The following is a 27,079-nucleotide window of genomic DNA, read 5'->3' as shown; positions in this document are numbered from 1 at the left end:
TCAAGACTGGATTACTTTAGTGCCATTTATGGAGGAGCTAAAGCCTGGATTAGAAATTGTGGTTAGGGCAAAGTGCAATGATACTAGTCTGTCTTATCATGCCCACATTACACTTCTGTTAACGGATCAACACTAGACCTGTGCTAAAAGATCTGCCACTCTGCTTGTGAGCTAGATTTAAAGGGTGATCTTAATATCCAAAGTCTCATAAGACTGCCATATACCAATTTTCAAGGCCACTATGATCTTCTGGAGATGCTCTATTTTCTGTGCTATGGACTACAGACTTTATGTTTCACAGGTACATGGATACAAGACTTCTCTGTAATGCCCTGTAAAATGATCTCAGTTCTGTGGTATGTAAGGCCTTCATGTTGGTTGCTGTGGGCATGTACTGAAATGTAGCTTTTAAATTTACTGTATTTGCCCTTTGTTCAATGGTCCAATTCTTTGGAGAGTGTCTTATACAAATTCATAAATTTCGATCTGAAGTGTGGCCCCTGAAAAAGGACAATTTTGATAAAGGGTGAAATGTGTTGAGCTTTTTAAAGTAACAAGAAAATAAAGGTGTGACCATCTATCAGTATGTGGAGCCTGTATTCTGTTTTTACTTTTGTTGGAATAAATGCTTATCATTTCTCTCCTTTGGATAATAATTTTCCCAGTCATGACCTGTTCTAAATTGCCTTGAAAATTGTATTGTGTTATACTTCTTGTTTTATTGTCTTATGGTATTGTTGTAAGAGAGCACACAAGGCATAATGGTTTGAGTGTTGGTTTATGCTTCTGGAAACCAAGGGTTTGATCCCCAACTCAATCATGAAACCCACAAGCCATGAAAATCGCACGCTCTCTGTCTCAGGGGAAACCTCCTCTGAACAATGGCAAACTTCCTTTGAGCAAATGTTGTCAAGAGAACTCCATGATGAGTTCAATATTAGAGTCACCATAAGTAACTTGAAAGCACACAACAACAATTGATGTAAACCATTTCAGGAACTGTGCATAAAAATTACAACTGTGCAATCCCTTGATTCCCTAGGGTAAAAATATTGTTTATTTTAATTTTGTTTTTCTAAAAGAACAACACACAGAGAAACATACACATAAATTAAAGACTACACTGGGGCCAACATTTTTCCAGATTGTTCAAATGTAAACAATTATTGATATAGCAATGGGGGTGGGGAAACATACTTTCCTATTTATTTTAATTCAACTCAGTTTCTCTCAGTTCTTATATTGAATAAGTACAGTAGCTTAAAATTTAGGGAAGCTTTGAAGGAAGGACAGGATCCAAAAGTGGTTTATTAATCTCCATACTGACCTTTCCACCCAGCTCTTATAGCTAGGTATGTCCTTGGCATACAGCAGCTTATTGGAGGGGGAGTCCTTGCCTAGTCGGTGCTCTGAAGTAGAACATGAATCCATAAAGGTCTGGGCTACGACTGATAGGCAGGCATCTGTGATACTTCCTTTGTGGATGTCGAAGACAAACTGTGGGTTTTTAATTACATTCACCCAGAAGCGAAGAGGAAGACTACAGAAAAGGATGTAAAGCATACATTAGAAATCTAAGAAAGAAATGGCTATCATTATTGTCCACTTAACTGTGTTTGCGTTCTTTTCACAAAATGCCATTAAATGGTCAGAATATTCATAATAGTAATACTATGTGTTTGATTTTTTTAAAGCTGCAAGTGGAGCAATCATAAAAGAATGAGAGTCAGATTGTACTTATTACCCAGCTGTAACCAAACTAAATATTCTTTCTCTCAGTGATATTAGGATAGATACATAGAATATATGTGGAACATAGAACATGTGGAACACAGAATCTATGTGGTTTATGCTGGATTTTAACTGGAGTGAAAATGTCTTAAAGTCAGTTTTATTAACTTCATATTATTTGATTTCTTTCCATATTGATGTATTTTTCTGTTTAACATGTTGATGAGCATCTGTTATGTGCAGTGTGCAAACAGAATCTTTCCATGGGGGCAACAGTATTATGTTTCAACCTACAATAGACAACTATTTAAATCAGAATCTGTTTTACTGTCTTGAGTTCTCTTTAATCTTAGGAGAGCCAGTGCTGTTCTCAGTTACAAGGCAGTCAGTCACTAGGTGCCACTGTTTGTTGCTTTTGATTGTAAAGGACAATGTTATGTTCTGAGAACAGAAAGAACAATAAACACTAACAAGCAAAAATGCCACCTTTTGTAACTCAATATATGAACGTGTGAAATCCAGACAGTAAGTGACAAAAAGAGAACCAGGCATATTGATTATGTAAACCAGGTGTGGATCACAGTGGCTCTCTCCAGATACTGCCGAATTAAAACTCCCATAAACCTTCACCATTGGCTGTGCTGTGCTGTACTGTTAAGAGTTGCAGAGCAACAAAAACTGATGAAGAAGCCAGTGGAGCTTTGAATGCTTGCATCATGTATTTTGTGCATTTTAGTTGGCTGACTAAAGGCATCACTGTTTTGTGGCTTTTGGATGTTAGAACTTTGATCTAAATGTATTTGTCTGAAATGTGAAAAACATGGTTGTTTCTGGTAATTTCTACTGCTATTTGGATTCATGGATGAGTGGATAAAAATTATAGCCAATAGCTGTGAAATAAATGGAGACAATTTTCTTAAAGCCCTGTATGATTTGGGTCTAATTTACCTGAAAGACCTATATGACTTCCTGGGAGAGACAGGACTGTAGTGTAAGGCTGACTGGGAACCAGAAAGCGAGATGTGGATAGACAGAAAGAATGTACTCATGAGGTGCTGTGTTTTTAACTAGTGTAGTGCACTGAGCCAAGAAACCTTTGTGTTAGTGGATTGGAGTTGTGGATATATTCCAATTCCATATTAACTTTGGCCAACGAGTCCCAGGGCTGAGGGGAAAAAAAAAAGTAAATCATGTTACAATTGGTTGGTGATTGGTGATTTTTTCCCTTTGCATGCATAATCAGATTCCACACTCAGACATGTTTCTGGCGCATTGTACATAAAACATTGCTCTTGTCCACGCATCTCAAGACTTGCCCCATCCATTTGTATATCACAAAGTTATAGGCACATCTTGTTGTTATAGGCACACATCTTGCTGTTTCCCACACATCTTTCACAGAAGACAGGGTATTGGCTGCCTATTACCTATCAATTTGGAAGTTGCATCTTAAGGTTTCCTCCTAAATCTCAGGCATCTGCAGTCAAAGAACAATTTTGATTCACTTTTCTCTATGATGGGATCAAAACAATACTGCATCTTTCAAATGTGTGACAAGACATCCAGCCTTAATATGGAATTAATTCATACTTTTAAAAAAATGAACTGCTGGTATAACAGAAGATCTCCCCTCCATTGTTCCAGTTCATCTGGCTATTGTAACATGCTTTCCCTCATATGGTTCCCATCACAGTAACCAGCCTTCTTCTCAGTCTCTTCTAAGCCACTTCACTTGACTGACCATAAAGCATCAGAAAAATGCCTGTAATTTTACTCATAGGAACTCCACGAAGCTTAAATTTTTCAATGTCATTGAGGGGTAAAAGTAATCCCTTCTACACTGTATTGACAGTTGCTGGTCAAATATGCAGAGAGAAAGGATGGTGTAAAGTTAAAGCAAGATATTGGTGCTTTGGAGCAACCACTGTAGCTTATGCCATGTATGCCCTTTAATCTTGGTAAGTGGAAATTCCCATTTATTGCATGGAGATAACAGTGCCATCCTACCATGCTACATATTTGTTGAACTTAAGTGGATTTAAGAAAGGTGTATTGTCAAATCCTACAGAAACAATAAGGAAGAACTAAGTTAATTTTTCTGACCACCCTTGGAGAAAGTGCTTTTCTTTCTATAGCAATTAGATTTTATCTGTTTTAACTTTCTACTCATATTATATATTTTTATTTCAGCTACTATCTAGCTCCACAGTTCTGAGCAACAACTGTTCACCCATTCTCTTGCTTTAAGGACTCATCTAGGAACTAGTTCAAGTAGTAATGCCTGAGGAAGTATTAATTTTAAAATTTTAAAATTAATTGTCCTGATTTCATCTCTTGGGTAAATGTACAGATTTGAATTTTGCTACTTAAAAGATAATGCACACCACTGAATGTGGTAATGCCATTTAAACATATGAAATATGTATTTTCAAAGGTACAGATACTAAAATTGTGGAAAATATGGAGATTGAGCAAACTAAAAATATTTCAGATTAATGTGGAACTGGATTAAATTTATGGATATGCATAACATGCAAAAATAAGTGTCATGGGTTGAAGGGAATACAATTGGCCCTCCATAGCTACAGATTCTTTATCCATGGATTAAAAATATTCAAACAAATATAAATTGTGAAAAGCAGACTTTGATTTTGCCATTTTATATAAGGAACTCCATTTTACTAAGCCATTGTATTAAATGAGACTTGAGCATCCATGGATTTTGGTATCTACTGAGGGTCCTGGAACGAAACCCCAGTGGAGATGAAGGGCCCACTGTAGAATCTATAAGGTTGCATTCAGACTAATTCAACTAAATTTAGTTCCCACTGAAAATCAACAGGCCAAATATGAATTTGATTGGACTTGGTTTAAGATCAATTGATTTCAACAGGAATTAAGTTTTATTACCTTAGTTTGGAGCCAACCCAAAAGAAAGAGGAGGAAGATGTTGCTGAGATTGATGGACTAATGATATGACTTACTACAAGACAGTTTTGTGTGTTTCTATTATTAGAACTAAACAGGAAAGACTGCATGTAAAGGCTTGAGTATCTGTCTCTTCTTTTAGGATTCTTTTTTGGCATTTGTGTATAGACATCAGCAACAGTTGGGAGATCTCTGTGCAAAAAAACCCATGTTGATTGAATGAAATTGGTCAGTGACCAATACAAAAAGACAACAGTAAGGAAATACCTCAGATGAGGGTTATCACATATCACGAAGAGTAATATTATACACCAAATTTTATCAATAATTCAAAACCTAGATAAATTCTAAAAACTGCATAGTAGAAAACCATTCAAATAATAAAATCATTAAAATTAAGATTAAGACACCATCCTGCATCAGTAAGCTATTGCACCAATGCAAAAACTTGTCACCATGGCGTGTTGGTTGGATAGCCACAGGTGGCAAAACTCTTTCCTGATAGGCACTTCTTGGTAGCTTTAACAAGTGTCATTTTATTCAGGACTGCAGTATTTTATCTTAATAAGTCTGCCTCTAAAGCTTCTGTTAAATTGTTTTTAGCTTTCTGCAGCCTTAGCAGGGAATCTGGCTTTTGGAAGACAGGATGATTAGAGGCTTTTCAAACCACAAGGGATTCAAGAATAAATGAATGAACGAACAGATACACGCACATGCACATGCACACGCACACACTCACACTCACATACAGAGGCTGGAGTTAGTCATTTGTGTATGTATGAGGTTTTATTCTTCATTCAGTGGTAAATTTTAAACCCAGGGAACTATTAATCTTAAAATAACAGCCAAGAAAAAGATGTAACAAACGCAACTGGTCTGAAAAGTTAGAAAATGATCTGCTCTGTGTGACAACTGTATGTATTTGAGGGATAACCACTTCTCTTCAGTCTCTTCTATGCATGATTATTGCTACAACTAAGGACACAGTCCTCTCAATCCAAGTCTTGTTTTCTTTTTGTTATAGAATCGTAGAGTTGGAAGAGACCACAAGGGCCATCCAGTCCAATCCCCTACGATGCAGGAAATCTTAATCAAAGCATCCCCGACAGATAGCCATCCAGCCTCTGCTTAAAGACCTCCAAGGAGGGAGACTCCATCACACTCTGAGGGAGTGTGTCCCACTGTCAAACAGCCCTTACTGTCAGGAAGTTCCTCCTAATGTTGAGGTGGAATCTCCTCTCCTGGAGCTTGCATCCATTCTTCCAGGTCCTGTTCTCTGGAGCAACAGAAAACAAGCTTGGTCCCTCCTCAATATGACATCCCTTCAAATATTTAAACAGGGCTATCATATCACTTCTTAACCTTCTCTTCTCCAGGCTAAACATTCCCAGCTCCCTTAGTCGTTCCTCATAGGGCATGGTTTCAAGGCCCTTCACCATTTTAGTCGCTCTCCTTTGGATACGCTCCAGTTTCTCAATATCCTTTTTAAATTGTGGTGCCCAGAACTGGACACAATATTCCAGGTGAGGCCTGACCAAAGCAGAATAGAGTGGAACTATTACTTCCCCTGATCTAGACACTATACTTTTATTGATGCAACCTAAAATTGCATTGGCCATTTTAGCTGCTGCATCACACTGTTGACTCATGTTCAACTTGTGGTTTACTTGGACTCTTTGATCCCTTTCACACGTAGTTTCATTCAGTCAGGTGTCCCCCCATCCTATATCTGTGCATTTCATTTTTCCACCCTAAGAGCACTACCTTACATTTCTCCGTGTTGAATTTCATTTGGCCCAGCTTTCTAGTCTATTCAGGTCATTTTGAATTTTGATCCTGTCCTCTGGGGTATTTGCTACTCTTAATTTGGTGTCATCTGGACCAAATTAGGATATTAGGATATCACATACTATATGTATGTAAAATTTGTTTAGGGAACCTTGGATTCTTGCTTTTTTAATAAAAGTTTTTGAACATTTGGGATGTCATAGCCCAAGCTACGAGAAGGTCACAAAATCAGCTAAGTGGATAGTCTAATATATAGTTGATATTGTTTATGAAAGCCCTGCCCTAGCCTCTGTAAGCAGTGGCAAGTTATCCCAGCCTGTCTCTCAATTACAGTTTCAGGTACATAAAGAGTGGTTATATGATCAAGAAATATTTGGCTAAATCTTTGTTACAACTATATTTGTATATTGCCTTCAAGTTTCCCAAGCAGTTTCAAGAAACATGAATTGCATTCTTGGTTGTACTGACTGAATGCATCACTCAGTCAGCTCTAGATGTGATAACACTATCAAGTAATAGAATAATGAATAAGGCTGGAATAATTAATGAGAGAGCAGTATGAATAAGTTGCAAGGCACCGTCCAGCAGAATATACGTGGTTATAACACAAGGGAATCTGAGGTCAAATAATACTACACATACCTAATGCAAATCTTGTTCTTTTCTTGAAGTGTTAGATTTTATCACTGTCAAATTCAGTTACAGTGAAACAGGGTCATTTGCTGGATAGAAAAGAATCAGTGTGTCCTATAGAATTGGGATTGTCTCTTCTCATTAGTTCAAACAGTGACACACCTCCCTAACTCAACTGCTCCTCCATTTCCAGATTTTCCACATAGGTTGCAGTACAAGATGATCACTGTAGTTTCAGATGTACTGAGCTGCTACCAGATTGAATCTTTGCCAGTCTGCCCTTCAACCAGAATATGGCACTGAGACAGTGGAGTGTGGCCATGTGAGCAGTATAGCATAACATCAATAAAGTTAAATTGTACCCTACTATCCTAAAAGGGCTGTCCTGTAGCTTTCATAGCACTGATAATAAGATGTTGGTGATGTGACAGGAAAATATGACTAGTGTTTATAGGATTGCTCTTGAGTAAATCTAATCCATTCAAGTTGATGGAACAGTTTTAAACATACCACACAAGAATCTTCACAGGACTGCACAACCATAAATTTGTGTTACTATCTAAGGAAAGCAGGTGGTGCTAAACTGTAAAACTGACTAGTCAGGAAATATTACTGAAAAAAGTTGAACAGCACCAGCAAATATCACCCTAGAAAGGAAGCTAGACACAATAAAATCCACTTTTTATAAAGGAATAACTGAAAAAATATTTTCAGGAATACTATTATCCTACTTGTGATTATGTATTTTCTCTGGATAATGATTAACCATCCATTATGAAGCCTTGCCCTCCCTCCAGTCCATCTGCCTTGGTCCAGACCTCGGAGGTTGAGAGGAACTGCTGGACCTCTTACCCTTTCCCTCCACCACTCCCTTCTCCTTCTGTGTCATGTCTTTTTAGATTGTAAGCCTGAGGGCAGGGAACCGTCTAACTAAAAAGATTGCATGTACAGCGCTGTGTAAATTTACAGCGCTTCATAAATAAAGGTTAATAATAATAATAATAAATACTTAATATAATTTTCAGTAATAATTATTTATTTTGTTTTGCTAACAAAGCCTTTTAGAAAATACAGACTAGAGGACAGGAATTGGCATCTTTGGAATCTCTCATGGCTGAGGCCTGTTCTCCTGCACTAAGACATTAAATAATGCATTTTCATGCCACTCAGGTTCACTAAGAATTGCCCAGCTATATCTGGCAGAGCAAATTCTGCCTCAGTTTATCTTCTTATCTCAGACAAACACCAGAGGCAGTCAGCAGCTTCCCTGATGCTACACACTTAGAACGTAACCAGATGTTAAGAGATTATGATTTTAAATAAGAAGGGAGAAAAGCTTTATGGAATGCTGTGCTATAGGGATATCCACTGTGGCAGTGTGTATGCTTTTGCAAGCTGCTGTGCAGCTGTACTGGCATAGCTATCACCATGTCACTGAAACTGGGGGGAAAACAGTGCTGAAGTACTGCAACTTAAAGCAGGACTGAACTTACATACGGATGACAGAGCCTATGATTTAAGGAATACATAGGACATAGGGGGATAGGAAAGCAGAAACCACATAATATGGCCAGGTCAAAAGCTGAATGATAGTCAAAGCAACTACATGGAATCTTCATGAGTCTCAAAGCAAAGGCTGTTAAGATTGCAGAAGTCAGATATTTATAGCAGAGTTGACCCAGTGGATGCACTGTAAATGTTAAAGGTTCATTGAATTTAAAACATCATATAGTACTTCTAATTTTTTAAAAATAAAATTGACTGCATCAGAGTGCATTTATTTATTTACCTATCAAAAGCCAACTGGAAGCCTTCCTGAATGTTTCACACTAGGCTCAGTCGGACGTAATTTATACAAACTCCCTTTTGACTACAAGACCTTCAAGACACATTCCCTCATTCAGCTCTTTTTCCACACCCATAAACCCTGACCCCTCTCACCAGTTGCTCTTCCACGTGTGCCTCACATCAGTGTCATGGATGCCATGCTTATCTGCTTGTTCATCCAAGAAATCAAACATATATTTGATAGCCAGTGGGAGAGCACTGCCTCGGTGCACAGTGCTGAACAAAGTCTCAAACAAGTCATCCACAAACTTTTGCAGTGTACCCTGAAGGAAGCAAGAAATGAAAGTGTGAGTATACATGGCTACAAAGGCCCTATAGTGGGAGGGATTGCACCATTTGATTACAAACAGAGTGGAGAATAGGCTTCATATCATCACAACTGCATTTGCAAGCTCTGACATTGGTCTTCTTTTGTTGATACTTTGAGGAGGAGGAAGGAGATAAACTAAACAAAGTTCACACACTGCAGAGCAAAGGAAAAAGTATCCCTGACATCTTGAATTCCTTTCTGGTGGAAAGGTGGAGTTTCAAAGACTTAATACATTCGTGAGGGTAACATTCCGCCCTGATCACGCTGCCATTGTTGTTAGTGTGGGGCAGGTAACTCTTCTCAGCTCTATTCAACTTCTGTTATTACCTCACTTGTAGGATGATCTTCTTATTTTAAACTGTTGAGTTTATTATTTCCGTACAAATAATATAGAGCAATAATAAATGTTGGTGTGGTCATTGTTATCTACTACTTTGAGCAGATGAAAGTAGTAGATCAAAACCCTAACATTACCTTTGTAGCTAGTAGCCTTGTTAGATAGATCTCTGACACCATCTTACTGCCCCGGTCACCTTCTTTCTGGTCACCATGATCATGGTTCTTTACTAAATGCCAGACTTTCACCCCACTCTCTAGGTCTGGAGTAATCATAGGTGCTCTGGAACGTAGACTGTCTGGGCTTCCTGTGTACCGAAATGTTGAGTCTGTTCAAGAGGAAAAAGAATGCACAAAATGAAAATAGGATTGGTTATACCTTTTCTCACTTCATCCACTAGCTCTCTAATGGTGAACACATCTGGAACATCATCATCATCATCATCATCATCATCATCATCATCATCATCATTTATTTATAGAGTTCTGTAAGGTTTGCACAATGCTTTACACAGTAAGGGTTAAAAAAAAAAAGATTTAAAACCTGCCAAATGGCATGCAATCTAAAACAACAACATTACATGATTAAAATATTTCTAAAATAATACTAATTAGTAGTCAATAAAAACAAAGTAAGCAGCAGATTAACAACCAGTAATTTTGGATGCCTCCCTGAACAAGAGTGTCTTCAACTTGGCCTTAAAATGAGCCAAGGAAGTAATACTCCTTAATTGTGTGGGGAGGAGATTCCAGACATGAAGAGCAGCACAGGAGAAGGGGCAGATTCGACCAGGGGAGGAGGAGAGCCTTGGCTGGGTCAGGAGACTGGTGTCATAGGATCCCAATGTGAGTTTATTCCTGATTTTTCACTGGCATCTGTGGCTGGCATATTCAGAGACATGCAGCCACATAGCCTGAAAAACCCACAAAAAACTATGGATGCTGGCCATGAGAGCCTTCAACTTCACATTGTTTAAGAACTTGCCAGCCTGGACATTGGCACATGAAGCCTTTTATAGAAGGGAAAAAGTACATGATGGGTAATTTACAAAGAACTGTTAAGTAAGAAGGATAAAAACCAGAGAAGAATTAGAGATGGAAGGGATTAAATGTGCCTGGTACTTACATATGCATTTATATGAAAGAGATAGGATGGATAAAAAATTAGGTAAAACAGACTTGGAATTCACAGAATTTGAATGAATAATGTGTGAAGATACTGATCACACAATTAAGAAAATATAGAAATTGTTAAACCATGTGATAGAAGAGGAAACTATAAAAAAATATATGGTTAAATGCACCCAGAACTGTGGTCATACAATCCAGATAGAGAAGTGGGAAAGAACATTCAATAAAAGCTTGAAATTTACAATAAGTAATAGGTTAAAAGAAAATCGGTACAAAATGTTTTACTGATGGCATTTGACACTGGCCAAATTAGCGAAGATGTAAAAAGGGCAAAACAATACAGTGTGCCTGCATCATACAAGGGCGCATTATATACGACTTTCAGCATATGCTGAAAGCCGTGATGGAAGAAGTGGCGCTGTGTGCCAGAAATAGTAATGGCACGTGTGCCCATGATGTGCGCTTTTTGCTGCGCCGCCACACCACTGTGGGCACAACCCCCTTTGCTTTAAGTGGGGCTCAAGGATATGCGGAATTTCCCTTATGCGGCAGGGTCCAGAATGGATCCCCTGCATAAGAGAAGGGCCAACTGTACATGTTGGAAATGTAGGAAAGAAGTGGGGTCGTTTTACCTTGCATGGTGGACTTGCCAAAAAGCAAAACAGTTCTCGATAGAAATGCATAAGATAATGGTTGAAATAGTACAAAACAATTTAAAATTAAAAGCAGAAATATTTTTTATTGAATATATTGGAAGGCAAGATGTAAAAAAGTAAGGAAAGAATAACACACCATATGATTACAGTTGCCAGATTGATATATGGACGATATTGGAAGAGGATCTAGACTTGAAGAATGGAGGAATGGTTGACCAAACCCCTTGAGTTAGCAGAGATGGACAAATGAGGATGTTGAAAAAGTAAAGGATAAGCAATTATGTAAAAGAGTGGGAAACAGTAATGAACGGTATAAATAAGAAATGGGGAAATATTTTTCCATTGGTGTTCAGTGGTTAAAAGGCTTAAAGATAAGTAATGGTGAAAAGAGACAACAAAAAGGATTATAAAGAGAAAGTCTGAGAAATTTGTTTTTGATCAAGATGGTACAAATGTAAATGGTGTGTTAATATAATAATTAAACCAAGTGGTTAAACAGTGAGAAATTAAGAAAGATTTGAAAGCAGGAGAACAAAAATTATATAATGGAAAACTTGCAGAAGCCAGTATTAGTGGAGAATTCAAATTCCAATTCCTCTGAAAGTGGGAAGAAACAAGGGATAAAATGTATAGCAAGTAGAATCAAGATAGGAAAATTACACTTTTATTTTAATAAGAAGGGTTATGTCTATGGTTGTATGTTTGTATGTTTTTTTAAAACATAATAAATAAAGATAATAAAGATAATTTTAAAAAGATGTTACTTGGAAGTAGTTACAAAGTTACAAAAACAGTCTGGGGAGGTTACAGACCACCCCAAGGGGCCGGCCTGCAGCCACCCATTTTCGTGCCAGATTGGGGCTGTGGTAACCTCATGCCGTGGCCCCAATCTGGCCTTTTGAGGGCGCATTGCAGCTCCTTTTTGCAACCTTGAAAGAGTGCCATAGCCGCGGTGGCACAGCTATATGGTGCTCCTTTGGCGCTGTGTCACCTGGATGCAGTGCCGGAGGCTCGCCATGATGAAATGCACCATCTGGAGCAGCGTACGGCATCAGGATGCCCTGGGGGGCAGAGTTGGGCATGCATCATCAGGATGCTGTGCCCTGATTCTGACCCCAGGCTGGACTTTTAGGCCAGTCTGTAAAGGACCTCAGTCACATTCAGCAGAGATTGAAGAAACATAAGCCTTAATGTGACTAAGGCGGGATACAGATGGGCAAAAAGGGGTGTGTTCATGACGTCATGAAGGTATAGCCTTCAGACGGCCCTTACCTGAATGCTGCCATGAACACGCCGCCCACACGCCCCAAGCGGGAAGAAGCAGCATTAAAAAGGTGCTGCTTTTCCCCGCTTCTTTTCTATATAGTACGCAGCTGCGCATCTCCGTCTGTAAGCTGCTGCACCAGTACGCCAGAATTGCTACGCCGCTAATTTAAGTTGCCCATTTAAAAGCTCCGTGTCTGCTGCGTCGCATAATGAGTCGGGGTCCTGGAACATGCGCAGTTTGCAGTCAGGCTTTAATTGCAGCGTCAGCTGCCATGCAGGTGTGGAAGCTGCAGCACAGCTGCAGCGCATTTTAAGACTCGTAACCCTAACCCTAACCCTAACCCTAGAGCTGCATGTACGCATGCGCTGCTAGAATTGTGGAAAGTTTGGAATTTAAAGTGAACCCCTACAAACATTCCTGTGCCATTTTCACCTAACAATAAAAAAAACGCTAAAACTTTAAATATTTACATATGTACAAGGGAGGTGATGGGAGATGGCAGGGGGACAGTGGTGGCAGCTGCGACAGCTGTGGCTGTGCATTGCAGATTCAGCAAGAGCGCGGGGACCAAAGGAGAGGAGGCATCCATGATGCTGGTGACACTGGCAACGTGCAAGCGGACAAGGATGCCAACACCAGCTGATCACCAACTGGCAGGAGACCACCATTGTTCTTGGGTAGGGCGAGGGAAAAAGTTTAAAGGGGCCTGGGCGCTTTAAATGTGCACATATGCTTTCTGCCGCCGGTGCTGACCGGCACAGCTGCGCATCCTCCAGCTGGCAAAAGAAAAAAAAAAGCCCCGTTTTTGGCTGCCCGTGAGGAAGCTGCCTCTCTCTTTGCGGCGTCCTCCGAGGCGGCGGTATGGAAACTGCAGGTCAGAAACGGCCCCAGGTGAGGCGTCTTCACTGCCCCTCATGTGGAAGCCCCATACACCTGAGCCACGCCCCCGGGGTGGGCGGTCTGAAGGCTCCGTATTCAGCAGAACACACCTCCAAGACGTCTTCCCCTGCCCGTCTGTATCCCGCCTAGCTGAACATTCCTATTTTACTTACAATACAGATGGTGTTCTGAGTTTTTGGATTTTCATGGGAAGCTGGGAGTCTGGACCCCTTTGTCCAGCCTGTGACCAAGCTTCCCTAGGAATGGTGAGGCAGGTGGCACATTTCCATCAGTACCAAAGTCTCTCATTCTCTTGTGCCTTGTGATACAATGTTTTATAACCTCTCATCTTGGAAGCATTTCAAAGCTTCCACACTTGTCCCCAAACTGGTCATTATCACTGAACAATTCTCTCTTGTGATCTCTGTTACTCCTATTTGATGCTGACTCCCAATAAATGTAACTTAAACCATCACATCATTAACCTTTTGTTCACCTGGAAGAAAGATGATGCCTCTTAGCTGTGTTAGGCAGATAATGAGGGAGCCCATTATCATAACATCTTTAGTAGAGAGTAATGGCATAGGACACACACAATCAAGTCATAGATTATCTCAGAATGTTTCTTTCTAGTCCAATGATTTAATTTTGGGAATGATGCAAAATAGGCCAGGCATTTTATATACTTTATGATTAATTACTGTGTGATATTTACAATACTATCCGTAAGTATCCTTGATCTTCAAGACACAATAGTTCTTGGATCAAAGAATTGGTCCTGTAGAACACAGCTGACCATCAATTTAGAATGGACAATGTGACATAGAAATTAAAAAGAAAGAACATTTTGTCCAATGACTGCCTACGCAAGGTCAGGAGCTTGGTATTACCCACCGGGGAACTTGAGCAATTCTTCTTTTAGCAAAGTCATACTTGTGATACACTTTCCCTTTATTTGATCCTTCAGCCTTCCCATTCTCAAGCAAATGCTTGTTTTTCTGTGACCACCTCAGACTGGTTTTTTAATTTGCCACTCTTCCCTTCTGGGTGACAGTAGGATTAAGGGGATCCCCATAAATTAGTAAGGGAATGAGTGAATCATTACCATTTTTTCCACAGCTTCACTCTTGATTAATACTTAGATAAATATGAATATTCCTGTGGATGTAATTAAGGGGTGAGAGCACTGAATTATTCTATTTTTAAACCAAGCTCTACCCTGATATATAATGCAAATGTAGAGAGTAAATATGCAGCTTCATTTACATGTCATCTGCACAATCAGAGATATCAATATCAATGTTAGCAACAACTGTGTAGACACACTGCTGGGAAATGCTCTTTTGTCAACTTCTTCCTATTCTGAATAGAACTACACAGAAAGTGCCTGTTAAAACAGCTGTTTTCTATGTGGAAAATGGGTCTTTGCTTACAAGAACTTTCAAGGTGGGATGATTACTAGTTAGTTTGCAAACAAAGTGCTGTTGTTGCAGAAAACTATAATAGAAGTCTCTCTACAAAGTAAAAGTTATTCTTTGGTGCTTTGACAGAGATGCTTTGAGAACTACAGGAACAGAGTTGGATTGTATATAGATTTCCTTCCCTCACAAACTAGCCTGCACAATGAAAATGTTAAAAATTCATTCTGCTTGGAACTTCAGCAAAACATATTGGTGTGTTATTACCAGACATATGGTACAACATTTCTTCAGACTTAATACATTTTTTTACTAATAATAAAACATAAAAGCAAACAATTCCCATTTCTCAAATTTAATATTTGATTTTAATCCCAGTTTGTTTTGCGATAAATTAATTTTAGCCCAGCATAGTCTTTTCCTAATTATTATTTGATTTTAATATTCAAACATCATGAAATATGAAAAAGGAAATACATGATAACAAATGACTAAATTCTACCATCAATCAAAATGAAAATTAATTACTTTGCAAGAATGATACAATTTTCATGAAGAAAAGAAGGGATAATAATGGTAATTTAAAACCAATAATTTTACAAAAATGGGTATAGCAGTCCCATTTTTACTGTAAAATATCTTTGGGACTTTTGATAACATATCTATTTGCAAGCCAGTTTTCAGATTGGTCCACTAGTTTTTGTATAATGCTTTAGTGATTTAGGTTTAAGTGGAGAAGCCAAAGACAGCCTTGGGGTGACACAATCACTTTTCAGCAGGTTTGTGAAGTAGAGATCAGAAGCTTCCACCTGTATTTTAATTTAATTATTTTAGATAAAGTTTTCTACATTTATGTCTCCTCAGACTAGGGGAGGAAAGTATATTAACTGTTATTTGCTCTTTGCCACCATCCCATCAAAATTTGGTCTGGAAATTTAAGACAGAAAAAAGAATTTTGCATAGTTTTCATTCAGTATTCACACATGCTGAGTGTTTCAAAGAACTATTCTTTGAAGTGAAACATGTGGTAATTCTGCACAAAAATCACGGTTTCTGTGCAAAGAAAAAAGTTATTCACACACACACACACAAAAATACTGTTTCTAGAAATAAGTTTTTGTGAATAATTGCTGTCTTTATCAAAAAACAAACACTAGTTCGGCACCAAAAAGTGTGTTTCTAGAAATAATGGCAGGCATCTTTGTCCTGAATGATAATGGCAGAGATTGGATTTACAGTATTGCAATCCACTTTTTCCTTATTACAACGGCTGCAATTTTACACTGAGCACACAACAGTCAAAATACCCTCAAAACCTGAACTTGTAAGGAGGGCAGCTGTATTGTCAAAGAATGGTGGGATTAGTCTGCTAGCCAAAACTACTGGACATAATTATTAGAATAGTTGATTAATCTGGAAAGAGAAGGAATTAGAATCTTTAGTTTGTACAGTACAACTTTAATTCTTACCATATCTACTTATTGAGGTCCTTGATATGCTGGCAGAGGCAGGAATGTTGTAGGAAGAGGTCTGCTTGGGAACAAGGGCCACTACAGAACGATCAGACACCTGGTGGAAGAAAAAAGACCCCCCCCAAAGTAATTAAATGGAACATCAGAAAGAAATCCTATACTTAAATATATTTATAAAGCAGAGCTAACTAAAAATACTGAATGTTTTAAACAGAACAATCCTGTTTGGCAGAAACAAGTGGAATGATATGTAGTTCCAGAAGGCCATGTAAAATAAAGGGAATATTTCTCTGTTGGCTTGTTCTGTCCCAGAAACAAAGGACTGGCAAATGAAAAGACATATTGAAAGCATTCTCAGTCATTTTGATTTAGGATAACTTTTGATCCAATAAAAACGGAGATTCCCAAGAATTGTAGCAACCCAATTAAAGTAATAACACACTGGGAATAAAACAGCTATAATAATGTTATGGACCATAAAGCATTCCTATTAAACATTTTTTATTTTAACAATTTTTATGAACTTTAAAAGTTTGATTTACAGCAGAACAAGTCATAAAATCATCTTTCGGGATCTTAAATGCCCAATCCCACAATTGCACCAAAAAAGAGGGAGGGGGATTAAATCTGGGGAACTCAAACTATAAATGAACATTAACACTAACGAGATTTTGTTATAGCAGATTTTAGTGGTAGCGTTTAATTTTACCCTCCCTATAAATCTAAGAGTCACAAAGTTTTTAACTTATCTTCATTAACAGACCTTTATATCGCTGAGATTTTTTATTAACAACCTCCTAGTATAAAATAGTTGAGGGAATTGTAATGGCAAACTCTTCTGGCTGAGAAAACTCTCTGACTTGTGTTTTACTTAATTGACTTTGCATGGGTGCTCACCCCTTCAAATCATTCATTGCTGGTGTTAAATTCTTAACAAGCTGTCCATTTTGTAGGTGCACAATATTTAAACCCAGTCTAGTAAAGCAGATAAGTGTGCACATAATGTTGGAGGCACAAGTCCCTTCCTTGAAATTAGCAAGCCTAGGGATAAATTCACATTTTATGGGATCAGGCCAGAACATACATCTTCTGGAATGAAACAGGCCTTCCACGTTTACCTCCCAGGGCAATTGTGTCATCAATCCAAAATGTACATCAACTAGAGATAAAATTGTTGTCTAGGATTTCTTGTACAATTTACTGAATCTTAATGCAATTTGTATAAAAACAAACAGTGGGTGTGAGGGAGTGATTTTTTTTAACAGTAGACTAATGGGATCTTGCTATAAAAGTGCTCTTTCAGAAAGTCAAAACCTTTAGGCTACTTAGGCCAGAAAAGCAGATTCTCCCTAACATGGGCTGATAGGAAGGTATCTCTGTCATTTACTGCGTGCTGAACTGCTGATAGATTGTGACTCTTCTGTAATTTCTTCTCTATTGACTGTTTCTTGCAGTTAGTTCTATGTATATACTGTAGTTGTATAACTTAATTATTATAAAATATTATTTGGGATGAACCCCCCCTGCACTTCTTTAATGTGTTACACAGTGCTAAGCACCTGAATTATTAAGCAAAAAGGTCTCCATGAGGCGTTACAAACTGCCGCTTTGCGGCAGTCTGCCGGCACTGCTCTTTTCTCTGCGAGGGAGTCGCAGCATACAAACCGCGTGACTCCCTCGCGGAGCAAAAAAGAAGCTCCAAAATGGAGCTTCTTCCTGCGGCGCCGTTATGATGTCGTGAGGCACCCACAACGCACCTGCGATGCCATAACTGCCGCGACCCATCTGGATGCTATGCGTCCAAGACGTAAACATAGCGGCGGCCGTGTGGAATGGCCGCCGCCATTTGTCACGGACTGAGTCCGTGATAGGGAAAGGAGCGTCTAGAAGAGACACCCCTTTTTTAAAATGGGACGTCCTGAGGACGTCCGAAATGGTGGTCTATAACCCACCCATATTTCCTTTTCTCTTGGCTTTTCACTCCTTTCTCCTAATCCTTCCCATTCCTCTTTTTTATCCTCTTCACCCATCACTAGGCCTGGTCACTTCAGGGGATTTGGTAAGGTTAGAGCTTGGAGCAAAAGGATAGGAGTATCAAAATACATGACATACATGTCTTTCATTTTAAAAATATATTCTCATGTAAGTTTTCTAAGGTAAGGATAGGATTACTCTGTTCATTTATAATAAACCCAGTTCCCCCTGATAATCCAACAGATAAATTTTTAGGTTTTTATGGTATACTCATGCCTTTGCATAGTTTAGTCAGACTAGTTCTTAGAACCAGGACTCATTAATTCAAAAAGTATTAAAGTAAGATGTGTGTAAGGAACAATAGGGCTTGTTAGCTTTGTGATTTTTTTAAACTAGAGGGGCCAGAAACTGAATTTGGGATTCCTGGTTTCTGCATGAAAAAATGTACTCTCCTAATGATCTTAGCTTCTTGATGGGGAATAGGGAGACAGAAAATATGCACTTGTGCAGAAAAAAAATCTGCATATGCTCTGAGACTTGCAAATCATTCCTGATTAAGGCTGCATCCGCACTATAGAAATAATGCAATTTGACACTGTTTTAACTGTCATGGCTCCATACTATGGTGTCCTGAAATGTGTAGTTTGTTGTGGAACTAGAGCTCTCTGAGAGAGAAGGCTAGATATCTCACTAAACTACAAACCTAGAATTCCATAGCATGAAGCCATGTCAGGGGAACACACTCCCTCAGAGTATGGTGGAATCTCCTTCTTTGGAGGTTTTTAAACAGAGGCTGGATGGCCATCTGTCAGGGGTGCTTTGATTGTGTATTCCTGCATTACAGAGGGTTGGACTGGATGACCCTTGTGGTCTCTTCCAACTCTATGATTCTACAATTCTAATTTTTGAACTGTGCACCATAAAGCATTTAAAAATGAAACCCAAAGCAGAAAATCTATTTGCAGTCCGCCCACCAGCTTCTGAAATTTCAAATACATATATACATGTATTTAAAAAATCATGGACAAATATTTAAAATCTTTGCCACCAAAGTCTGATTTCTCACCTCCTGGGCAACCAAGCACTCAGAGGTTTTTCTGGCACCATTTCCACCTGAGGCTTAGGTAGAATGTGTTTTCTTGTCAGCTAAAGTAATTTCTGATGTAAAACACATTTTTCTTCATTCAGATTCACACATATTACATTAGGACTAAACATGTAGGAGTATCGGGTAGCTATCTTTTTAATTTGATCTGCATAGCTTAGCAAACTCCAAATATTTTGATTAAATGAGATAAATTTATCCCAGCTGGACTACACAGTGCATCCCTGCTTCTGACTTGAGCAATATAAAATTACAACACATTAACAGGAATGTCTAAAGTAATGTTTCCTAAACTTTTGCTTAACAGTATCTCATTAATGGATGGTGTCCATTTCATATGCCACATGCATTAACAATTCTATAGATCTTGTTTGCTATTTTTACACATCTAAGCATTTCCCAAGCTTATTAGCCCATTATATTTCAGAGTTATATGAAACAATTCACACAAAAGGCCCCAGTTATTCACTGCTAAAGTTTTCTGCTGATTCATAAATTCTGATCTTTCTTGTAATCCAAGGTATTTTTAAACTGTTTTATATTGTTTTCATTATGTTTCCAATGTTCCTTGAAAGGCAACAGATATATTTCTTAAGCAAGTAAGCAAGCAAACAAACAAAAACAGAAACTGAAGATGATTTTTTATTTAATTCATATGAATAGAACAATGATAATTGGGTGCTAGATAAGGCATCTAACTGTTTTCATTTGTATTCCTTATTCTTCTCTACTCCTAATTTTTAATTAGAAGTAGACTCTAATCTCTCATTCCTTGGCTCTTTCAGCTTTCCCATGGCTTGATTTGCTGCCTTAAAATTAACTTTATAAATGCAATTATACATTGTTCCTTGTTAAGGTGAAGGTAGGGCATACATGCAAAAGCTATATATTCCCCCTTCAGTTTTCCTAAACCTTTAAATCTGTTTTCACAGCACTCATATTTTCAGTTTTGTTTATTCCAAATTGGTAATAAATGGTGTAGGTTTTAAAGGGATGCCAATCTGAAAATTAAATTAGTAGGCATGCTGGGAATGGATGGCTTTTGGTAACATCATTCCCTCAGAGAGTGGTGGAGTCTCCCTCCTTGGAGGTCTTTAAGCAGAGGCTGGATGGCCATCTATCGGGGTGCTTTGATTGTGAGTTCCTGCATGGCAGCGGGTTGGACTGGATGGCCCTTGTGGTCTCTTCCAACTCTCCAATTATATGATTCTATGATCAAATGGGAATGTAGTAGTGTTTATTATGTGACTCAACAACATGTTAGCATATTTGGGTACACACGTATTTAAGGAAGCTGCTCAATTATTCCATGCTGGGTTATTCCATGCTGTAAAATGTTTTATTTCAGCTGGACAAAGGTCATTCAGCTGCATTATAGACTGCATCCTATCCTTCTGTTAGTTACAAAGCTGGCCATTGACTGTAATAAGAGAACCAAAAGTGAAGAGATACAGTAGCCTTGTGAGCATCTAAACAACTCTCAGTTTTGATTATGCCCTGTTGTCCTCCTGACAAAATCCCAACCAGCCTTACAAGTGAGCAGTGCAGTCAGAATCTCTGGCCCGGTACAGACTGCCCCAAAGGGGCGGCCTGCACCCACCTCTTTTCGCGCTGGATTGGGGCCAGGGCAACCTCACCGGCAGCCCTGTGGCCCCAATCTGGCGTTTTTTCCAGGCTGCAAAATGCCGCTTCTCTTTGGCCTGGAAAAGGGGTGCCCTTGCATCTTAGGTGCCCACTGCACCCCAGCGCTAAAGAGGATCCTTGGTGCAGCCGTGTAGTGGCTGCGCCAATGATCCACTGCTAGGAAGAAGCTGCTTAGAACAGCTTCTTTTTTGCGGCATCATAGGAGCTGCAATGCAGCCCTATGACGCTGCCTCCTCTGTGCAACTAGGTGGGATATAGAATACATACATGCAAACATATATACAGAGTGTTAGTTTGTGGGAAAGCTAACTTGAAGTTGGGATTGCAACCTGTCCTGGATATTATTGTACTGTGGGGATGAAAATGGTATTCAAAAATATTCATAAAATTTTCCAAAATGTGTGTCAGAAAACTGTGATGAAGAGAAAGCTGGACTGATGAGAATCTTCAAAGTGTGGGACTTATTCTGATCAGTTTGTTGAAGTACCATTCAACAAATTCAAAAGCTGACCTTTGTGTATTATTGCTGCAATAGCAATAACAATAGCAGCTTCATTTATATTTAGTTATTTTATTTGTTTCCAAGATTTATATCCTACCTTTCTCCCACAGTGGGATTCCAAGTGGGTTATATACTGCTTCATACCACCCTAAGCAGTCTCTAAGCAGTTTACAACTGTAAGCTAATTGCCCCCAACAAGCTGGGTACTCATTTTGATGACCTTGGAAAACATGCTAATCTGAGTTGACCCTGAGCCCCTGGCTGGGATTGAATTTATAACCTTGTGGTTTGTGAGTGAGCGGCTGCAGTACAGGCATTTAAACCCTGGATGACTGTGGGCAAGTCACACTCTGCATCACCAGGGGTCCTGCTGCAGAGGTTACTAATATGAAGGTTATCACACCATGTATCATGGTGATTGGGTAGCCTGTTCTAATCTAATTCTGATATCTAAAAATGTTCCCAGGGCATTTAAAAAGAAAATGTGTTGGACAAAACCCCTGCAAACCTCTGACTAATGTGTGGTAAAGTGTCTCTTAGATGAGAATTCTGTTGAGGAAGGCCAGATGCTCTCTGCAGCTTAAACAATCTTGAGCTGGGCTTCTAAACAATCTGGTACATACTAGGAAAGGATTGTGCACATTTGGCAGTAAATTATTTCTTTTTCAGGCTCATGTAATGGAAACAGCTATTACTGTCAGTTGGAGCAACAGTCTGATTAATGGAAAGAACAAATGAAAAGCACAGCTAAATACTAGCATCCCTGAAATACATGTTCTAGGCAGTTGCTCCTGAATACATGTATATAACATTACACATTACCCCACATAGGGGTGGGTATCACATGGGAAAAGAAAAAAAGGCAGTTAAACTCTTTATATGGTACTGGCAGTATTGGTGATAAGCCTCAGATATAGACTAACACAAACACTTTTCACATTACCAAAAGGATTTGGATATTCTTATTTCCAATCATTTTAAATGGAAGCTGGGATTTTTGAAGTGAAGGGAATTTGTGTGTTTTAGTCATTTAGCTACTTGTGAAAATCCTCACTTCTCCACTCCCTTTAATAACAGTTGAGATGGATTTGCAAACCTTAGCCTGCATATGTATTATATTATACCAGTCTGTAAACCCAGGGCCACATGTCTGCATTTTGATCTGTAGGCAAAACCTGGGTTTAGACAGACAGATAAAAGCCCAAACCCTGCTTAGCTGTGAAGATCAAAGGGTGAATGCAGGAAAGTCATGATCTTTCAGCTTTACCCACTTTGTAGAGTAGTTGCAATGATAAATGGGAAAACGCTTCGCATCTTGAAATGTAAAGCACTTTGTGTTTTGAACAAAATGCTAGATTTTTTTTTGTCTCCTCAGAAGAATTATATGATGGGACTGCTTCCAACAGTATGATTTTTTATACCTGAAAATGCTTCCAGCATAGAAGGACTTTCCCTAGTTATATCAAGAATCTTGGAAGTATCTCAAAACAGTTACATCTGACTTAAGGTTATCAAAAGTGGAAGTCAGAAATGACTTGTGGTGGCATTCCTGCTGGTGGTGGTAGTAGGAAAGCTTATACTATGGACAGGAATTCTTAGGCCATATTTGTATAGTAGCATCAACTGGCAAACCAAGAGCATATCTAGCTTGAACAACCTGTATCTAGGCTTCCATGCTGTTCATCCAGGATAAAACATCTGTAGTATTACAGGACTTGTCATAAGTCATTGCATTCTTTCTACTCTCACCCCAAATGCACAAATTATTCTTCCTCGTACTTCATCCAAAACAGAAATGTGACAAAGTACAAAGTAAGAGAACATTATATATATAGAATAAGGTGACTTTTACCATGACCTCATAGTAACTCAAGATCAAATAACCATCAATGAAATTTTCTAACTGAACAGAAGTTAATGGGATTAGCTTATGCTAGCGATCTGTGTCAAACTAGAACAAAGATTACCCTACTGACAAAGGATCTGTTCCAGTTTATCAAATAGTGGCAGTCTTCATATATGGGGGTGAGTGAGCCTGAACATATCACATCTTTCTTAGAAGCATTCTTGTTGCAAAGAGGAAACATTTTTTTCTCTTGATAATAATTACAACACTTTTATTCCTAGGAAAATAGGACCCATTTGCTGCATACTGAGTTCTCTGTGGTAATTATAGGCACCAACTGGAAAATGGTGATGAATAATTTCTTACTGTTTGCTGACCTTTTATAAATGGTTCCTTTTTAATACATCTGAACCCCGTGCTGATTAAAAGACTGGTACCCTCCACTGTGCCATACAAATGTGGAGGGCTCAGTGAGCTCATGACAACAAATCAGATAGTGAAAAAACAGCACAGTTGTGCCCTTATCCACAAAACTGTCCACCACTGGGTAAGTCATTCAACTATTTTCCCCCAATATTGATTCTGCCCCCCCACTCCACATCTCTAACTGCTTTAAAATTTCAAGAACTGTGAACCACTTTTGTTTTCAAAAGTGTGAGAGTATTCAGTTTCCCTGTGGGGTCAAAAACAGTTACCTGCTTATGATGTTCTATTTATGGATGCTCATTGTACAACCCCCCCCGCCCCCCGCCGATGGCTTACAGAAACCCCTTGGGAGGGCTTAAAGAATCTATAAAACATCAATAATGGACAATTAAAAGTCAATTAACAATTCAATAACTAATAAAATCCAAATAGTAGGACTAAATCTAATCAAATTCAAACCTGAAAATCAATCACACACTAAAACAAATTCCATCAAATAGCCCTACAAAAGTGTCACAAAAAGCCAATGTGTTTAGGGCTCTTCTGAAGCACTTGTAAAGCATTGGCCTGATTTAACCCACCTGATAACTGGCCTTGGAATTAAGAGTCATATGAAGATGAACCCCAAATTCTAAAAAGTGAGGTGGAAGCTGCAATTAGAGAAATAGCAAAAAACAAGTCTCTGGGAACAGATGATATTCCCATCAAACTGCTGCAATCCACATTGACAGAGTCAACTCTAGTGCTAACCAACATACATATGTCAACAGAAAAAGAAAACAAAATGCTGACCAACAGTTTGGAAACAATCAATATACATCCCCATCCACTATAAACAGGAGACACAAGAGACTGTAGCAACTATAGGATCCATAGCACTGATCTCCCACGCAAGTAAAATTATGCCAAAATTCTGCAACATAGGCTCCAACCATACATGGAGAGAGAAATCCCAGAGGTCCAAGCAGGATTCAGGAAAGGAAGAGACATTAGGGACCACACTGCAAACATACAATGGTGGGAGCAAACCAAGGAATTCCAAAAGAAAATCAGCATATGATTTATAGACAACAGGAAAGCCTTTGACTGCATAGATCATGAAAGTCTATGGAACGCCCTTAAAGACATGGGAGTGCCATCACATCTGATAGACTTAATGATGAATCTGTACTCAGGACAAAAGGCTACTGTGAGAATAGAGCAGGGAGAAACAGAATGGTTCTTAATTGGCAAAGGGGTCAGACAAAGCTGCATCTTATCACCCTACCTGTTCAACTTATATGCAGAACATATTATAAGAAAAGCAGACTTGGACACAGAAGAAGGAGAAGCAAAAATAGAAGGAAAGAATACCAACAATCTGAGATATACTGACAACAACATAATACTAGCAGAAAGCCTCACAGGCCTTGAACAATTATTAACGAAGATCAAGGAAGAATGTGCAAAGGCAGGCTTGTTGTTGAATATAAAGAAAACAAAAATAATGACCATGGAGAACTTACATAAATTCAAACTAGACAATGAGGAAATAGAAATAGTAAAAGAGTTCTTATATCTGGGATCAAACATTGATAGGAATGGGGATTGCAGCCAGGCAATCAGAAGAAGATTGAGAATGGGGAGGGTAGCTATGAAAGAACTGAAAAAGATTTTAAAATGCAAAGATATACAACTCGGCACAAAAGTTAGACTCATACAAACCACTGTATCCCCTATTACCATTTATGGATGTGAGAACTGGACAGTTAAAAAAGAAGATGGGAAGAAAAACAATTCATCTGAGATGTGGGGCTGGAGAAGAGTGCTGAGGATTCCATGGATAGCCAAAAAAACAAACAAATGGGTCCTAGAGCAGATCAGGCCAGAAATCTCCATAAAAGCCAAGATTACAAAACTTAAAATGCTGTACTTTGGACACATCATAAGACATAAATCACTGGAAAAAAACAATAATGCTTAGAAAGGTGGAGGGAAGTAGAAAGAGAGGAAGGCTGCATGCTAGCTGGATGGGCCCTATTAAAGAGATTATGAGCATGAGTTTGCAGGTGTTTGGTGGAACAGTGGAGGACAGGGAGTCTTGGGAATGCCTCATCAGCAGGGTTGCCATGGGTCGAGATCGATATGAAGGCAATTCAACAACAACAAAAACTAGGGTTTTTTAACTGCGATGCAGCCACTTAAAAAGTCCTGCTTCTTATGCATGTAAGTTATATTGTTCTGAAAGGCACAGAAATCAGTAAGGCTTTGGCCAATAACCTCAGTGTATTGACAGAATGATGGAGGTACAAATAGTTCTTCAGAGAGCTTGTTTCTGAACTGTTTAAAGATTAAAAGTTAACAATACCACTCTAAATTGACTTGAAAGCATAATGGCAATCACTGCAACTAGTGAAATAAAGGTGTCACATCATTTGACCACTTTGCACCAACTTGGTCTTGCGTGACCATATTCTGTACTAGCTGAAGTTCCTGAACCATTTCTAATAGGCAACTGACATAGCATCACTGACATTGTATCATTTGAATATATCTGATTATTGATTTCCAATTTTTGCCTGCTCCCAGTTGAACTATGAACTGAGAGACAAGGGTTGGAGCCTCCTCAGTGGTGTTGCCTAGGCTCTGGAACTCCCTAAGGATGCTTTATTTGCTCTTTCTTGATGATTTTCTACTCCGGGGTGGGGGGAGGGGGGATGTGTACAAGCCTGATATTGTTGGACTATAATTCCCAGCATCTGTAGCCAGCATAGTCAATGGTGGGGACTATAAGAGTTGCAGTTCAACAATATCTGTAGGGTAGTACAATTGCCATCTATTCTTTAGTTTGTTTTTTCTGTAGATGTACCACAAAAGTACATTGTTTCCCATGCTAGCATTTACATATACTAGCCCTGGTATGTAAGTGTATATGTATTCATAAATGTATTTATGTCCTTGCTTTTCATCTAAACTAAAAGACACAAAGAAGTGCTTGAAATAACTGATCAATAACTTGAATATCCCAGCTTCTGCAGCTGGGACAGAAGAAACATTTCCTTTTAATTTAAATGAAAACCATGGAAAATAGCAAGTAGCAGTAGCAGCTGTAGCAGCAGTAGCAGCAGTAGCAGCAGTAGCAGCAGTAGCAATAATAATAATAATAATAATAATAATAATAATAATAATAATAATAATAATAATAA

The 27,079-nt window shown here is 38.7% G+C and overlaps 1 protein-coding gene across 1 annotated transcript in view; it reads right to left on the bottom strand.

The window, feature by feature from the left end:
* The window catches only part of LOC121928672 (plexin-A2-like), a 37,836-nt gene that overhangs the window by 9,611 nt on the left and 1,146 nt on the right, over positions 1-27,079 (bottom strand). Inside the window, exons 2-5 of the mRNA XM_042463709.1 lie at positions 16,395-16,494; positions 9,713-9,903; positions 9,022-9,191; positions 1,328-1,540 (exon numbers count right to left, since the gene is read on the bottom strand). Coding sequence (XP_042319643.1) covers positions 1,328-1,540; positions 9,022-9,191; positions 9,713-9,850 — 521 coding nt within the window. The 5' untranslated portion in view covers positions 9,851-9,903; positions 16,395-16,494. The remainder of the gene's footprint in view (positions 1-1,327; positions 1,541-9,021; positions 9,192-9,712; positions 9,904-16,394; positions 16,495-27,079) is intronic.

The sequence above is a fragment of the Sceloporus undulatus genome, chromosome 4, assembly GCF_019175285.1.
Source record: "Sceloporus undulatus isolate JIND9_A2432 ecotype Alabama chromosome 4, SceUnd_v1.1, whole genome shotgun sequence".
Taxonomy (NCBI): domain Eukaryota; kingdom Metazoa; phylum Chordata; class Lepidosauria; order Squamata; family Phrynosomatidae; genus Sceloporus; species Sceloporus undulatus.
The sequence above is the reverse complement of the archived record's forward strand: the minus strand, read 5'-3'. Positions and strand labels throughout refer to the sequence as shown.